This window comes from Vulpes vulpes, chromosome 3 (genome assembly GCF_048418805.1).
Source record: "Vulpes vulpes isolate BD-2025 chromosome 3, VulVul3, whole genome shotgun sequence".
Lineage (NCBI taxonomy): Eukaryota > Metazoa > Chordata > Mammalia > Carnivora > Canidae > Vulpes > Vulpes vulpes.
In genome coordinates, this window is record NC_132782.1 from 8,549,425 (window position 1) to 8,568,168 (window position 18,744).

The 18,744-nt window shown below is 35.4% G+C and overlaps 2 protein-coding genes across 2 annotated transcripts in view; one reads left to right on the plus strand and one right to left on the minus strand.

Moving 5' to 3' along the window:
• The window catches only part of IFIH1 (interferon induced with helicase C domain 1), a 57,268-nt gene that overhangs the window by 20,643 nt on the left and 17,881 nt on the right, over positions 1 to 18,744 (minus strand). The window contains exons 5-6 of the mRNA XM_072751749.1: positions 8,241 to 8,345; positions 2,380 to 2,600 (exon numbers count right to left, since the gene is read on the minus strand). Coding sequence (XP_072607850.1) covers positions 2,380 to 2,600; positions 8,241 to 8,345 — 326 coding nt within the window. The remainder of the gene's footprint in view (positions 1 to 2,379; positions 2,601 to 8,240; positions 8,346 to 18,744) is intronic.
• Positions 16,626 to 18,744, plus strand: part of GCA (grancalcin) — a 76,553-nt gene continuing 74,434 nt past the window's right edge. Inside the window, exon 1 of the mRNA XM_072751750.1 lies at positions 16,626 to 16,718. The gene's annotated coding sequence lies outside the window, so the exon portion shown is untranslated. The remainder of the gene's footprint in view (positions 16,719 to 18,744) is intronic.

Sequence of the window (18,744 nt, forward strand, 5' to 3'; positions counted from 1 at the left end):
CATCGAGAGGAGGAATCATTATAAGAACAAGGTGCATTAGATGCATACAAAAACCTGAGGCCTGCGAGGATCAATCAACATGCATAAGATGAAGAAATGAATATAAGTATTTGCATTTAGGCTCAAAAATTAACTGCACAAAAATAACTTAAAAGAATTCTAGTTTAACAGATTTTCAGACAAAAAAGAAACTGAGGCTTTTAGTTTACAGCAAACTCCAGATGTATCTCTGGGTGCCAGCACCAGTGATAAATGCAAACCAGGTCGTGGGCTTAGAGTCACATGTCATCTCTCTTACAGTCTGCACTAATAACACCATATCTATAGTATTTTGCCCAACTCTGGACGCTGTACTTGAAGAAGGTCCTAAATAAATGAATCAAAAAATATGGGCACTCAGGATGATAAAAAATCTGGAAACCATGCTATATGAAAATTAGTTAAAGGAACTGGAATACTTATCCCAGGGAACAAAAGAGAAAAATGACTTAGTAGTCGTATTGCTGTCTTCTCAATGTGAAGGGCAGTCACGAGGCAGAAGAATTCATACTTACTTTTTATAATCACACTGGAAAGGACTCTAACCAATGAGTGTGGATCCCAGAGAAACAGATTTTGTTAGGGCTTTTCCATCAGTGCCAGCTATTCAAAGAATGGATCAAGCTATCTTATTAAAAGCAGGACTTCCTGGGTATTCCAGCTTACTCAGCAGGGGTGAGAGAACCACACTGCGATGGACAAGAGCTGGATCCTGAAGTCCTCTTTCAGCTCTAAGAGTTTATGACCCTGGGGCCTGATAAGAGAAGGCAAGGAAGCAGATGAATCAAAAATATCTCCTAGGTGTTGAGGCTTCATGCTTTGGAGGAGGTGGTATAAGTAACAAAGAGATAGTTGAAGAGGGAAGGAGACCCTCAGGGAGGCAAATACAGTTTGAAGAAACTGCAGAATATTCAAATGGTTTCAAGAACTCCAGTTGAAGTACCTTCAAATCCAGTTAACTTTGTTCTTTTCTCTAAACCTGGCACTTAAGACCCTGTTTACTGGTTAAAGAGTTCCATTTAATCAGTCATGGAGGTGAGGAAGGAAGAGTGGGGGAAAGAACTAAAACTTACGGAGTCATTTGCAGGCTTAAGATAGACTAAATTTCAGAGCAACTATACTGGGTAGTATTATCTTGTTTATTTTACAGATGAGGAAACTAAAGTAAGGAGAAGTTAGGAATTTGTCCAAGGTCAAACTACTGGTGGGTAGAAGTTGTATTCAGAGCTAGATTCCTTTTATTCCAAAAGATAATATCCTTAAGAAAGAGAATATGTGAAAGGATATTTCCAAATAAATTCTAATGTATCACTATTGTCACAAGAGAAATAAAACTGTTCTAATAGTAGGCATTCAAGTATAAAGAAGAGGTCTTTCGACTTAGCAGATACATTCAAAATGCATTTGGAACTATGTGATAGAAATTATTCAGATCATATATTCTGAGCATGTTTCTTTGGTACTGAACGGCAGGTTGCAACTAAACCCTTTGGCATAATAGAAATCCAAGAATACAGAAAAGCTGTATAACCCATTACTATATTTTTGGTAAAGGAAATGAGAAAAGTCTAGTTACTCTAAGTAATAGAAAAAAGACTATGTCTGACCATGCCAACGTATACTCAATTTTACTCCACAAAAGTAAAGATTAACCTGCCCAACATACAGATTTATAAGTTAATAAACTCATTTATCTGAATAAAGCTCAAATAACTAGATTTTATTTTACTGTGGAGATGACTTATACCTATTTATGAGGATTGGTCTTCAGATGCCCCAAAATATAAATTATTAGAGGAAAACTTCAGTTGCATTTTGGGTAACATCTATTTAATAACTCTTAAAAGTTATTTATTTTCCTTTTTAACTTGATTTAGATCAGCCAAATTCACTTAATTTTCTCTTTGTCTTCAAGCAAATGATATATATTCTGGTAAGAAGGACTTATGACCTTTGACTAAGGGTCAACAGCTAAAGAGATTCCAAAAGACAATATCTGATCCTAGACTGCAGCACTATTTTGAAGTCATTCATGTCCATGTACATGATAATTTAAATTAGTGCCAGTTAACCTTAAAGAATATCTGGGTAAATGTATTTACACATAAATAACAGCTATTTGATTTATGCTCTGGTATTATGAAAAAATATTTTAAAAGCTAATAACTTAGATATTACATAAACCTGCAAAAAAAGCAAAGATTTAAAATAAAATAAGTTACTTATTTTGATATTACTCTTAATTACATTAAATCTGTGTTGTTACGTATGTCATTTTACAAATGCTTCAGAAAAATAAAGTGAAAATAAACACTGTTGTATTATGTGCTATTTGAATACCTTATGGACAAGGACTATGACTTTTCCAGGTTCAGATGCTTTTTTCTTCTTGTCCAAGTGATCCTTGGCAATGTAAACAGCCACTCTGGTTTTCCCACTCCCTGTAGGGAGGCATATAATGATATTTTTCCCCTCCAAGGCTGGTTGGGCGACTTCCATTTGGTAAGGCCTGAGATGCAGTTCTGGCTCAGGGGATGCTCTTTCTGCCACATTCTCTTCATCTGAAGGAAATTAAAAGGTAGAAAAATAAGGGAATGGGCAATAAAATAACTAAGGCTAGGAAATCCAAAACTGAATATAGGCTTCTCACAGTTTAAATTCCTTTTCATGTGTGGTCCAAACCAATCCATTTTTCTAGTTTCTGTACCAAATGGGCATCAGCTCTAGGCTGGCATTTGCAGGATACAACCCAGGCACTCCATCATGAAGTTGGCCTGGGGATGGAGGTGCAGAGGGAGTGAATTAACAGGATGGAGGACAGGAAGGGGAGGCAACGTGGGAGAGTCCTTTCACAGTGTGGGCAAAGCCAGGGGAAATAGCAAAAAGGGCTGTGGTACAGAATTGGCAGTAATGATTCTTAATGCATCAGACTTTCTAGTTCTTTGTTGAGCCCCTATGCCCTACTTGTGTCTTATCACCTACAATTCAAGGGGAACTGGGAAAGCAGGAGCCATTGTTCCGTACCACCTCCTCCCTTCTTTTTATTGCAAAGAAGATATTATAGCTGATGGAGCTTTCCCTCATTAGAAAAACTTTGACAATAAAGTATCCAAAAGCCAGCCTGTCTGTCTGTCTGTCTATCTATCTATCTATCTATCTATCTATCTATCTATCTATCTTCTATCATCTATTTATCTCAAATATCTAAAATGGCAAAAATAATCCTATTTTTGCCATGTGAGGTAGCTGCTTTAAACAGAAGCCATATTTAGGGAGAAGGAGAAAATCTCCCATGCAAACTTTTAACTGATAGGTTTTCATTAAAAGATGAAAAGCAATTTTTTTGGTTTAAATTGAATTGTGACTAATTCTGGCATTTAGTCTTGAATTGTGATCTTTATCACTTTCTTATATGTATTCCCCACGTATCCATATTTTCCTGAAACTCAAAATGTGATATATTAAAAATCTTTCCAATTAACATAGATTTTTAAAGTTAAAATTCTCATAAAGTACTAACATACCCTAATTTTTTAAACAATAGAATAAAATTGTTAAAACATATCTCGGTTTAAATGTATTTTGTTTAAAAGTGATCATATTTATGTATAGGGAAAGAGATCATATTTTCCAGGGGGAAGAAAGGTCTAAAAATGTATAATCTATCATGTGGAATGCAGTAAAATAAATATTATATCAATTTAAAACCCATCTTTTGCTTTATGCAATCATAAGAAAAAGTGAAATGACAGCACTTAGTACTTCATTACACATGAAGTATTCCTTCTCTTATCAATGATTGCAATAAAACTAAACTAATATAATCCCATTAACTTCACAAAAGTTGCTGATGATTCCATTTCAGCAACTGGGTGATTCTATTTAAATGGGTTTTAGCTTATTGCGATAGTACTATCTGCACAGGTAGGAAAATTCACACCAAATATCACTTAGTAAGAGTCAGTCATCTACTAACCTGGCAGGAAATTTGCCTTCTGTATGGATGAGTAAACAAAGAAGCAATACATTTAAGTTATCATTGGATCATCTGCTGATTCATTTAATATGATTTTCAGGAAAAACCCCCATTTAAGTTATCATTGGATCATCTGTTGATTCATTTAATATGATTTTCAGGAAAAACCCATTTAAGATCACCAACATTTAAAGATACACATTTACAAGTTTGCTTTCCATGCTTGCTTTGAACTCTACAGCAATTGTAATAATTCATCTTCTATTATATTTATGTAAGGTTCAAATTTATTTAAGAATATCTTTACTTCTCTGCTATGTGGCTCTTATTTTAAAAATCCTAATATTCCACCTATATTATGAGAATTGATTACCTAACTTTTCCAAAAGAGCAAGAATATTTGTAATAAAGCTATACTTTAAGTTGTGTTTAGCATCAAGATTCAGAAATTTACTTTTGCTAAGTTGATATTTAATTTAGAAAAGTCCTTAAAAGAGATTAGCAAATTATTCCCTTTAATTTCACTCTAGGTATATTTTTGCATGGATTTTAAAAAATAACAAAATTTGGCTTCCCTTGATATAGTTACAAGTACCCCTTTAAATAATCAGTTTCCCTTTTGTTTTTCATGTTTACTACTGTATCCTTGGGTAACACAAATTAAAAAGAGAAACTTAGAGCAATTTTCTGTCTCTTTCCCAAGTAATTTAAAACTAAGTCAAATGAGTAAAACACTTATGCATTCTACATATTGCACTAATAAATGTGAGTTAAGATGTTAAAAGGGCTATCATGTTCAAAATTTGATTCTAGAACCAAACTTATTTGTTTCACTGCCACCTAACTCATCACGTACTTCTAGTTCATTCTGCCCCAAATATTTATGGGGTACTTCTTTTTTTGTGTGTGTATTTTTTTATTAGAGTTCAATTTGCCAGCATATAGTATAACACCCAATGCTCATCCCCTCAGTGCCCATCACCCAGACACCCCGTCCCCCCGCCCATCTCCCCTTCCATCACCCCTTGTTCGTTTCTCAGAGTTAGGAGTCTCTCATGGTTTGACTCCTCTCTGATATTTCCCACTCATTTTCTCTCCTTTCTATGGAGTACTTCTTATATGCCATGTAGTCCCAGGCATATAGCCCTTGTCTTCAGGGACTTCAGAGCCTAAAATACTATACTGCTGCCACTAAAAAATAACTGGCTATTAGACAGGTAGCTCAATTAGCATCCATACTTTTGAGTCAAGTCCGGGAAACTTGATAGGTAGCCCCAAGTTTGAAAGACAAGCACAGAGTGAAAATGGGAAAAAAAATAGAGTTGGATTCATTGTGAGAACAGCATCCAAAGAAGAGCTGGGTGAGTGCTAAATATTCAGCCTGATTCTTGCCTTATCACATCCTCTGACACAGGGATGGAAGAATTTATCCACATAAGCAATGAAAAGAGAATTTTCTCTTCTCTGTCACCAGAAGGAGAGAACTGGGCTGGTGTCAATGAGCTAGGAGCCAATTTCCTTTATAAAAGAAATGTTTGGGTTTTTGTTTGTTTGTTTTTTGTTTCTTTTTGGCTTGCTTTGAAAAGCAAAATCAATTACATGCAATAATGAATATGGTATTTAAAATATGCACAAGCTTCGAATAACGTTGTGCCCTTCCCCTATAACAAATATTGGTTGAAGACCTTGAAATTATACTATACCATATAAATGGTCAAAAAATAAAATCGAATAGGACTTAAATAATAACATTTTATTGGAACTACACCATGTGGCACATTTCATTCTCACATTGATTTTGACAGCTGAGTTATTCTTGGAGAGAAAAGGTCTGTCACTGCATGTGTTTGAAATCGACAAAGTATTCCTTTACCTATAGTATGTAACTACAGAAAAACACGCCATTCCAGCTGGACAAATATTAATAGGTATTACCTCAAAATAGTAAGGAAACACTTTCTACATATCAGGCCAATGTGTATTGCCAAAAATATTGCCACTTTGTGAGATGCGGTATATCTCTATAAAAATGAGAGACAGAAAAACAAAAAAGCCTTCCACAGCATAATTAGAATATTTAAACTTTAAAAGCATCATTAATCATGTTTTACTATGATGTAATACTTCCACGAAGGGACATAATGTTATAGTATTGGGTCACATTCATGATCCTTATGTCCCATTATATAATTGGTGAAGGTGGAAAGGACATATGGGATAGAATCCCTTTTTGTCAACCTCAAAGTTTAAGGTATTATCCCAAACATTGTAATGTTTTTCAGAAATTCAATATATGTTCACCAATTTGCAATTTATCTAATCCTTTTTTTTTGCATTGATTTCTACTTCGGTCTATATCATGCACCTGAGGGAAAGGAATTTCATAATTTTATAAATTCAGAATTTTACTACACACTGTGCAAAGTAATTCTCTGTTTTTAAGCACTGACCTCATCTAGACCATCAATGGGTGCCCTCTGAAAATGTGTTTGTCTTCAAATATATTTGCCTTTGAAAATGTATTTGCTTTTTAAAAGTAGGTTGCGTTCAGATTTATCACGTCTTTCATGCCACATTGAGGACTGAAAATCAGCAAATAGTTACATTTGCTAGCAGCTCTAAATAGACAAAATGCCCAGTACATAGAGCATGCCCATTAAATATTTATTGAAGGAATGAATATTGTTGAAAAGCCCTTACTAGACAAACAAAAATTAGGATGAGGTCCAGAAGCTTAAAACAACCATAAAGATGTTAAATATTAGCTAGAGCATACTCTGAGTTCTAACATCAATAACATTTAATAGAAATGTTAATTATTAAATCTAACAACTGTATAACAAGTTTGGAAAAATCAAATATAAGCCACAGAAAAAAGCACAGGGCAATAAGTTAATAAACACTGAGTGCAGTGAACAGAAAATGAATTAACCTTTTAAGATCTTGGAAAGCTTTTAGGGCAGATGACCATTTTTATGTAAACGATTTTGTCCCTTTAGGATTCTCCTGACTAAATTTCTAGAATTCTCCTGACAATGCGGGGGAATCTGAAGTTCACAATATTTTCCAAGTGTTTTCTACAACTCAATCACAGAACAAATGAGTAACAAGGTACTTTGTGTTTCCTAATTTGCCGGTTTCCTACTGATTCTTAGCTGGCCACTTTGCACAGCATTTTTTGTTCGTTTATAATCATTAATTTTAATTGCGAAATATTTCAAACACACAGAACAAATATAAGAAGGTGTATAACCGATATGCGAGGATCTATCAGCTCTTAGAAAATGTTAATTAACATTCTAGTTCAGTAGCAATCATTGGAATTACACACTCAAACAACAGAAAGAGGCCATATGAAATCGACCATACTGACAGAATTTAGGCAATCCGGTAACAGGAAATATTGCTGAAGTGTGGGGCTGGGAGGAGGCCCTCTCATTTACTGCTGGTGTGCTATCCAACTAATAGAGCATTAGGGAAACATCTAATAAAGTTCTCATTTAGTGACAGAAATAATTTTGGAAGCTCTACTTTTATGCCAGAGATATTTAGACAATTGAATATCTTTTAACTACATGTGTAATTTTTAGTTTTTCATTTTAAAAGGACTCTTGTTAACGGGGTGACGGGCAATAAGGAGGGCACGTGATGGAATGAGCACCGGGTGTTATAGGCAACTCAATGAATCACTGAACTGTACCTATGCTATATGTCAATTAATTGAATTTAAATAAAAGGATATTTTAAAAAATAAATAAATAATAAAAGGACTCTTGTTACCTGCAGTTAATCTAGAGTCACAATTATCTTATTGATAGTATTAACTTTTTTATTTAAAATGTATTTTAGTTTAAAAAAATTAAAAAGTAGAGTTTGGGAACACATGTTCCAAACTGAATACATAATTTAAATGCAGTCAAATTAAGAAACAGATAGCATAAATAAAATAGATGACCTGATTCTATGGAATGTGGAATATGCATATTCTTATCTACACCAAAAAGATAAGTACTAGATCAAAAATTAGAGAGCTTGATTCTAAGACTTTTATAAGTTGTACTTTTAAAGAAAGTGAATGGCAAAGTTCCAAAACCACTTCAACTGTAGAAAAGAATTGCTTTAATTGCATAAATACATTAGGGAGGGTATGAACAGCCCCCATGCTTTCCACTATATGGCGTCTTATTTCACACTTTTTAAGGTTTACACAACAGTTAGGCAGTACCTGAATCACTTCCCATGGTGCCTGAATCACTGCCCATGTTGCTGTTATGTCCAAGACTTTCATCTAAGCAGCTGACACTTCCTTCTGCCAAACTTGTGTCTGATTCTGCAAAGGAAAACATTTTAAAATATTTTTAAAATATTTCTGAGAATAAACGTATTTTAACTGCACACCTCTACAGCACACAGTACATACAGTTCAATGCAAGTGGAAAAGGCACACCCAGACAATTGTGAATAAAAGGTAAGAGTTTCTGGCAAGCCACAATTAAAAACTCTACTATGGATGAGCAGCTGGCGGGTAGTGAATCAAACATATACACCTACTTGAAGTATCGTACATCTGATATGAGAGCAAACACAAACTTGTAAACATTGATGACTTTGGTTGTCCCCCCACATGGAGATTTTGTCCAAGAAAAGAAAATCTAGGCTTGATAATGGCACTGAAACAGAAAGTATTTTATAGTAACCACTGAGTTATTTTAACACAATATGGTAGGGAATTAATAAGGTTTAAAAAATTATTAAAGTACACGGTTCTATTGATTGGTTATGAAAATAACAGTTCAGTGATAAGCATAACTTTAAAATCTCAAAGAGAATGTGCTCAAAAAGAATCTCATTAAAGCCTGGCATTGCAGTTGTACTGGAAGCTTATATGAGGTTGGAAATAAATGTCTTCCTTTACTACAATTAAATTAAGCTTCCATCAAAAAGTTACGGTTAAGATGAATGGCAAGAGCGTTCCCTTAACTTGTGAATCCTGATGTTTGGTTTTCAGTACTCAGTATCAATGCCTTTTGAAAGTCTTTTTTTCTCTCTAGGGAAGACTTCCCTCTTTACAGTTTATTGCCAAGGACTTATGCAATCTTATCCACAAGGATCAGAACTATCGTGAAACTGGTAAACGTAAATGAAAGATGGCAACAAACGTTGGCTCTGGAATCAGGACTTGTGAAATTTGCTGTTGAGGTTGCTCTGAGCCTGGCTGGCCCTTATTTAAAATGGGGATAGTACAATTCACCTCCTAGAATTTGATAACCATTAAATTATATTAGGTACAATAAGCTCTTAGCACTGTAGCTTAACTGCTGATGACTGGAAAATGAAATAAAAATTAGGTCGTTGGTATATTATGAGGGTAGGAGTTCCATTAAATAATGTTCTTCCTACAATTAATGACATTTCATAATATTTATACTTGTTTCAGAATTCTCATTTCATGCTCAAGCTCCCAAACTCATTGAATAAATTACATGAAGGTAGCCTTGAGCTACTTAAAACTAACCTGAGTGTCACACATTTAGGGCTAGAAATAGAAATGGTTGAAAAATGCACATAGTATATTATCAATAAAACTTCTCTGGAAAAAGACAGTGTACAACTCCTCAAAACTACAAGTATCTCCTTTTCCTTAACCACTTATTTTTTTTAAGTGGGTAGGTACCTTGAGGTATAATTTACATACTGCAAAAATCACTTTTTAGGTTGTTCTCTTAGGTAGGTTTGTTTGATGAGTCTGACAAATATATGCAGTTTTGCAACCACCATCACAAACAAGATTTTCTTGTCACCTCGGAAGTCTGCTCAAGCTCCTTTGGTGTCATTTCTCTTCTGCTGTCCCCCAGGGGTCCCTGATTTGGTTTCTGTCCCTATGGTTTGGCCTTCTCCAGAATGTCTCATAAATGGATCCACACAGTATGTAGCCTCTGTTAGACTTCTTTAACATAGCATAAGATGTTCGAGATGCATCCACGTTGTTTATATCAGGAACATTCCTTTTTATTGCTGACTAGTACTCCGGGAGCATCTGCAACATCTGTGACATCTCCCTTCCAACTTGGATAAGCCTAGTCAGTGGGAAATATAACGTAATCATAGCCAATGCCGATCAAACATGTATGGATGGCATCTTTCTTAAAAGTTAAGAGAAAGCTGATAAGAAATTTGTAGAAAAATTCTCAATGGACATACATACTGTTTAAGTATATTAGCACAACATAAATATACTAATGTGAAAATACTGTGCCTACCAGTTGTCATAGATTAGCTTTCAAACTCAGATTTGAGGAATCCCTTATGATCACACGGGAAAACCTGTATATCTCACTGAGAGATTTTAAATATGGCACTTTGCAATTCCCAGAGGTATGCCTTGTTAGAAGCTTAGAGGCGAGTGTGGGATAGAACTGTCAAGTAGAAGAACGTTTTGGGCAGATGTACTGATGAAAAGAGAATATGATTTATAAGGAAAAGGCAAGGTGTAAAATGAGATGGAGAAAATGTCATTGCAAGGATAATTCTAGATCTAGAAATATAGACTAAGACTCCTGAAGCAAAAAAAAGTAAATTTTGACATGCGTTTCATTTGTTGTTTTAAATATGGTATTAGAATTGAAGATAATACTAAAAATACTAAAAAATACTGATAAGTATTATCTAAAATCCAACCCTGTATCTTTAAGTTTCCTACTTATGCATAACACAAGTGGAAATTATACTTGATTTTCGTTGCATTTTCTAACCACTAGCAGTTAACCAACAATCTTAAAACTACTTTGTATATATGTAAAATTGAGGTTTTCTCCATGCTTTGTTTTAACATAGATAAGTTTAGGGGAGCTAATTTAGTGCAATGTGCATGATTAATTTATAAATAATAAAGAAAGTTGCTACCAAAAATAGGGTATTATTAATTAAGTTTATTATATGGCTTATTTTGATCTTACAAACAAATCTGCAATGTGTCGGGAAGACACTGGGCTCAGTGCCTTCACAGATGTATATTACACTTTAAACCTCAACATCCTATGTGGTAGATACTCATTATCACCTCAGTTTTACAGTTGAAAAAACAAGGCCCAGAGAAGTTAAATGATTTATACTGATCACACAGCTAGAATGGGGCCCAGCTAGGAGTCCTCATCTTCTGAATCCAAGCCTGGTATTCTAGGGCTTTTTATTTGATACCAATCATGGCTGATGATTTGTGTGAAGCTTTATAAACAAGCAAACAATCCTATATCCAAGTGTTAAGTGAAATGAAAGTTGATTATTGTTGTCGTTGTTTAAAAGCATATAGTCATTTTCATGGTAATGTCAAATTCTCTATCAATCTTGAAACAGTTTATCTCCCAAGGGGGAAAAACAAAGTAGAGAGATTGTATTATTTTGCTAACATTTCTGATTTCGTCGATAGACTTTTGTTTACTTTACATTTAAACATCCACATTTATTTTGAAATTTACTTTTTTGCATGCAGATAAAAGAGGAGCTCTTCCATCCTTGTTAAACAAAATTAATTGGAATAATTCTGCTAGAGATAATTATGAAAATGAAAGTGAATATATAGAGGTCTATTTCTTTGTCATTTTGAGGACATATAAAATCTCCACTTTCTCAACACAAAAATAATTTTGTTTCCTAGGCAGCGAATTCTTATGCATTTCATATAATTTCTTTTATTTCATAGAAAGAGAAGTACTAAAGGAAATAACTTTAATAATAAAAGAAAATATATTGAATCTTCCATAACATTAAGAATGTCTTTCCCAGAGATTTTCTTGCTACATTCACTTAAAGAAACTATGTTTAAAAAATCACACAAACACACATACACATGAAGTCAGATGAAGTGGTTCTATGATGCCAAAATTAATCCAAGCTATAAGTTATAAGCCAAGAATTCCTGCAACTGATTTATATAGTATTATTTTGTTTCATTCCTTGTACTTTTTCACAGTATGTCAATCTGGACTTATATCCTGATGAACAAAGTCATGTCTATGATTTTAAAATAGATCAGATAAAACAGTCAATTGAAGGCAGCGTATTGCCATGAAAAGAACATTGTGCCATGGAGTCAAACAGATCGGTCTCCAGACCGGATCTCAGCCACTGCTAACAAGTGACTTAGCCTTTGTTTTCCTAAAATTTTTAAAATATAGACAGTAGTTTCTACTTTCTCATTTATTTTGAGAATGATTCCGTTAGATAGAGGAAATGAATCTTGAAGAGAAACAAATCTTAAATTCTCATGAAGTTGCTACTTAAATGGGCTTTGAATATTGGAGTTATATTATATAATAAGTTTAGTTAACTTTTATATAGGTGTCATTTCCTCTTGGGAAAATACCAAAGCTGGCTACAAAATAGATTAGAAAATGCTGGTAATTTCTGTTAAAAAAAAAAAAAAAAAGCAGTTATTTATATCAAACTCTTTTGGAATGAAGGAAAACTATACTCATCCAATTAAAAGATAGGATTTTCTGTAATAATTTTGTAAACAGCACAAAAAAAGAACAGTTCTGCGTACAATGATAGTGTCTAAGACCAGTCCATTAGCCATGGGAAAAATGCCTCATTTTTCAATCACAACTTGAATCTTTCACTAATAAGACAGAAATATTAACAGAATCTGAGAAGTTTCACATTTAACATCTTCTAGACTTTAAATACTTTAAAATATTTTTAAACCATTTAGAAACCAAAAATATTGAAGTTAAAAAAATTCAAATGAAAAAAAAGGAAAAGAAAACCAACCTCTTGGTGGAAGGCCTTTTTAGATCTATTTCAATGTAAAGTATGCCCTCTGCTGGAAAATGCTATTATAACAATTAGTTGGTAAGTACATTGTTTATTCGACCTAAGGGTTAAGCCTCATTAGGTCAGATTACAAATTGGTTCTTCCTTCTATTCCTGCCAGGTAATATCCCTCCTATTTTTAGCCTAGATATATTTCCCACTCCACAGAATATTTCTTCTTTTTCACCCCTTGCCTCAGGCTGTCATACATTCTCTTTGCAGAAAAGTGGTTTTGCATTAGAGCAGGAAGCAGCGCAAGTGGCCAGGGCCCCTGAGGACGTTGAGAAAGAAGGGCACCAGCAGATCCCATTCGCCGGAGACTGTAGTGCTTCCAAGGCCTGCCAATGGTCTAATTTCACTTGTCACGGTACTTGCATGTTTTTTCTAGTTCTGACCTTGTAATGCATTTTAGCTTCGCATATTTAGCGATTCCCTTTGCCTGGTTTCATAATCCCCACGGTCTGGAATGTAGACGACTACCCCTGAAGAGTCAAACATGTGTGCACGTATGGGCACACCCACAAAGACTTCAGAGGCTTCTTCCTAAGTGTGCTTACTTCCCTACTACTAATACTCTTTCTTCCTGTCTCTTTCTTTCTTTAGGTCCTATCTTTTTCAATAGCTCTTATTGATACTTGAAAATGAACAACAGTCGAGTATTGTCCGTATGGAAAAAGCAGGCTTCTTGTGAGGAGTACATTTGGGACTAAGATGCATCTTGATCACCCTCTTTCTTTTCCCTTCCTCCTCTCTTGTCTCATTGAGATATACTAGCCAAGCTCTTCAAGACCACCAATAAAGTTATTCTGGAATCTTCTCCTACTGTGGGTTCCTTTGAATCTTTCTGTGCTTTTCTGTGGGCTCCTATAATTGGATCAGACACATTGCTAAGACCTCTTGTCTTTTTTTTTTTTCTGAAATGCAAAGTATCCTAACACTCAAACACTCCTTTTCTTTTGAAATAACTTATCCTTAATCTTTTTTGAGAGGAAATAGATGACTTTTATTTTCAGCTCTATGTATATGGATTTGTGCGTGTGTGCGCGCGCACACACACACACACGCTCACATTTTGGTCTGTCAGATTCTGCTCTCTGTGCCAGGGAACATGTGTTCCCGCAGAATGGAGAGAAGCCACCTCCACCCACCTTGCATATTCTCTCCTGGATCCAAGCTTCTAGGAAATGAGTTCCCCAAAGAGAAAAAACTCTCCTAGAGCCACAGGCCCACATGGCTATCCATGGAGCTCCTTGCTCCTGTTTATAGAATTTATACTGCTGAAATGTTTCAGTCAGAATTAAATTTGAATTGTGTGTAAGTAATAGTGTTGGCTTACATTGTATCATGTATACCCTTTAGCCTTTGGACTTGGGTCTCGATATATAAAAATAGTTATTAAAATACAGGGTTGTGGGGATAACCATGCCTACTAGAGTGTCCCATTCATTCACTGCCAGTCAGTAACAGAGGTAAAAAAGGCCCAGAGTAAATCAGTTATGAGTGAAAAGCCAGATGACCACATGGGAAGTAAGTCTTGGCAGTAACAAGGGTTAGTGACGGCAAGATAGAAGATGAATTGGAAACTTCTTTGCCTGGTAAGCACCCCGCAAGGAACAGCTATTCAAGTTAAGCAGGCTTAAAGCAAATGTGAGAAAAGTATGGGGAGAGATGCATCTAAGAGTGTCCTGGTAAATGCTCAATGGTGGGCTCTTTGAGGAAAAAAAAAAAATAAAACAAGACATGATTTAAAAGTATCTGCTAATTTCCATGGTGTAAATATTCCCGCCAGGGTTGATTTCAAGCTACCAGCGTGATGTCACAGAGTGGAGCTGAGAAGAGATGTGTGCATTTGGCTCTGGCAAGCCAGTGGAAGCCAGTTCCAGCTCCCCACAGTATGCATTCCTCCTATGAAGGACTCTCCTACAGTCATCATCTGACATGATCGGATACGCATTGTGCTAGTATTTCATAATTGTCCAAACAATGAATGATAAACTTGGAAGAGTATTTTTTCCATAGGGAAATCATTTATAAAAACCACAGAGAAACCAATTAACTCTCATCGATCTGAGAAGACTTATCTCCTACCACCTCCCCCCCTCCCCCGAAATCAAACTATTCCTCTACACACATTTTTTTTTGTATCATTTTGCTGTGTTTGCTACAGCTGGATTTTTATGTATTTATTATAGTTGGATTCATTTTGTAGAGACTTTATTTTTCAGAGCAGTTTCAAGTTCATAGCAAAACTGAGTATAAGTACGGAGACTTTCCATAAAAGGCCTGCTCCCACATATGCAGAGCCCCCCCTCATTGACACTCCCGCCCTAAACATATTTTGAATTTTCCTACACCTACTCACTTGCCCATACTGCCCATGCGGTCGAAAATGCTGCCTTGACACCACCGTGCACAGATCCAACACAGAACCGGATGAACGGATGTCTCGGATTCCTCCTGAGGGGAGGCTGTCTCTATGTCTTCCTTCCTTACCAAGTCTTCCCTCCTTATCTGTTAACACTTTCTCTTTCATTCTGGGTAGATGATTGGGTTATAAACTCCTTGAGGGTGAGGGCAATACCCTGGTACTTGGTTCTCTCTATAATAAGACCTGCCCAACTCACTCTCTGGCTTCTAGAGCTCATTCACATGCAAAAACAGAGAAGGTAAGGCCTAGGCATCAAATCAAAATTAAAATTGTTGCCCTTGTTAAAAAAGGTGCTTAAAAAAAAAAAAAAGCTTTAGGCTTGTAGCCATAAAAGGATGTCATGAAAATAAAGGCAGCATGTCTTAGCTGTATACCGGGAGATTCTTTCTGTCAAAATACCTATGCCCTTAATCCTGAGAGATGAACAATAACCCTCATAGAACTATTAAGCAAGTGGAAGTCATATAACTAACCTAGATGGTAGGTTTCTTCGAATAAAATACAAACCTACATAAAACATCAGCCGACGCTGACTTCAGCATATCTTTCTTTCTCTTGTCATCTTTCTCTCTCTCTTTTTCTTTCTCAGATCAAATTAATATTTGCCTTTTGGATTGCCTCAGTAGCATTTCTAGTTCCCAATAATTAATGTAACTAAAATTAGCAAAATATAGAAGTAAAGGGAGTAAAGGACCTGAAATCTAACCAGTCCTGTAATAGTCTGGGTAATTCTGACATAACCTTATCGTATGCTGCTATATCAATTATCTTTCCCATGAAGGTCTCAAGTGCTACATGGTATTTTTTTTTTTCTAGAGATTCTAAAAATCTCTAAATTTCTAGAGGCTGGTGCCATAAAACATTATTCTGGTCCTCAAGTGCAAGGATAAATTTTGTGGCATTTTTACAGAAATTAGTATAGACCAAATCTAAGATTGGACTTTGGTCTATAAAAAGGCAAAACAAAACAACAACAAAAAAAGTGCTATAACAGATTGGGACAGGGAGAAGGAGGCTGTTTTATAAAGGTCAATTTTTAAACCCCTCCTACAGAACATGATCTATGCAAAATATATCCACAATATATTCCAAAGCATAATGTCACCGGATAAACCTAAGGAGTGGAACATATGGGGGAATATGAAAAAGAAGGTATTAAAGTCTGAAAACAAGCAGGTTGGTAAGCTCATTAGCTGGGGTGGAATTTTAAAATCTTCACGTGAACGAATATATAAATCAAAATATACACATGCATTCACAGTCATGCGCACTGTATATTCACACATGGCACACTCTACAGTTACATTAGAACCTTCCACGCTGAACAGTGAATTCCATTATAATGTAAAGGCGCCCTCTGCTGGCCAACCTGAGGTACTTGCATTTTCTAGTTTCCTAACAGGAAGATGCAACAGAGAACGATAAAAGAAGTCTGGGAGATTTTATGCGAAACTCTGCATAAAAGTAAGTTCATTATAAATAAAAATTTTACTTTGTTTGGATCTCATCTGATTTACTTTTATTACAAGGCATTAATTCCTAAAATAGCCTACTGTCAAAGAACTACTTGTTTTGAGAAAGCAGTAATAGCAGAGTACTAAATTAAAAATGATTGTACAATCAATTTTACTGTAAGCCTATAGAATTAAAATAATCCAGATAACTTTGTAATTAAAAGGTTTTCAACATAAGAAAATGAATGTGTCCCCCCTGATGTCTTCTAGGGTGGTGTGGTATGGAGAAACAGCACAGACCAATGTTTTCTTGTTAAAGAGATGACCAGTGACTTTAGAAAGCAGAATTACAATATATAGCATTAAAATTCTACTAATAGTCTGAGAATTATTCAAATAGCCTATAGAAATTATTGTGTTAATTTGGAATAAGGCAAATTTTAAAAACTGGTGAATCTTCATTATTAACCACCTTTTAATGGGAAGTAGTTGAAAGAGGAAGGAAGAAAAATGCCAGTCCCCAATGGGAGGCATGACAAAATGACTCTCCAGAGCCACCTACTAGGGAATCCTGATCTATCACCCCGAGGATGAAGGAGAAATGTGATTAAAACTGGTTTCAGAGTGGGCTACTGTTATTGTGGCAGTGTATCTTGCCCATCAGGTGTGTTGAGGAGTAAAAAGGGCTAAAAAAACAACATATCAGGAATCTTTCCATTGAAACTATAAATAATTACCATTTGTATGCACCACGACTATTATGCACTGAAAAAAATATTTTAGAAACTGGTTCAGAAATAAAAATTAGAGGAGTCAATTTAAAATTAGAAATAATTCGAGTCACATTTTTTTCTTTCTGCATATGAAAATTCATATTTATAGAACGTGTGCAGCTTAAGCAAGAAGTTTCTTTCAATGCTACTTTGGTAGCATTGACTATATTTGAGCTGTATATGAAATCTTCACTCTACATATTAGAATTCAAAATAAAGATTATACATTGTCAATACTGGCAAGACACACAAAACAAAATTATGCAAATGCATATTGCAGACTATGGGATGTTTTCCTCTTTATTTTGATTGTTAATTCTACGAAAGGATGCCAGCACAGGCAAAATCCTTCTACTGTAAATTTTTGCAACAAAAACTTCAATCAAAAGAACACCAGTAACTTTCTTGGGCTAATGGTACTTTACAAGTTATTTATATCCGTGATTCTTAGTTCTGGAGAACAATAAGAAAATAGACAAACACTTGGAGTGAACCATAGCATCTCTCGGCAGTGGTGTCTAAGACCTAAAGCAAAGGAACTACATTTTAATAAATAAGTTACCCTGTGTTACTGTTCTGAAAAGAGCCAGAAGGGATTGGACTGACTGGCTCCCAAGTCCACAGGGAAGTCCAGACACGGAGAGGTCATTAAAGTCTGTGAATTGGGTGGGGTCCTCATATCACTGTACAGTGTACATACTTTCACACGTTCTCAGACTAGTACATATTTTAATAGGCTGTGCTTGCATTTACTGTATGACGGTTACTAGCACTTACTGTGCAGCTATACACAGACTGCTGTTTGACATACTCATCTGTTGAAAACTCCGTAGGAGGGGCACTGGGTGGCTCAATGGTTGATCATCTGCCTTTGGCTCAGGTCATGATCCTGGGGTCCTGGGATCCTGGGATCAAGTCCCACATCAAGCTCCCTGCAAGGAGCCTGCTTCTCCCTCTGCCTGTGTCTCTGCCTCTCTCTCTGTGTCTCTCATGAATAAATAAAATAAAATCTTTTTTTTTTTTTAATAAAATCTTTTTAAAAAAAAGAAGAAAAAAAAAACTGCGGGAGCAAGAAGCCATCTCTGTTACGTTTGTTCACTGTACCTGCGGTACTGAACAGGGCATGTCTGGCATGTAGTATTTAAAGAAATATTTGCTCAATGAAAGAATTGCAAGGGACAGAGGGCAAATGAGAGGGAGGAAGGGAGGGAACACAAGAGAAAAAAAGGAAACTTTTCTATTCTTCAAGTTCATTATTAAGAT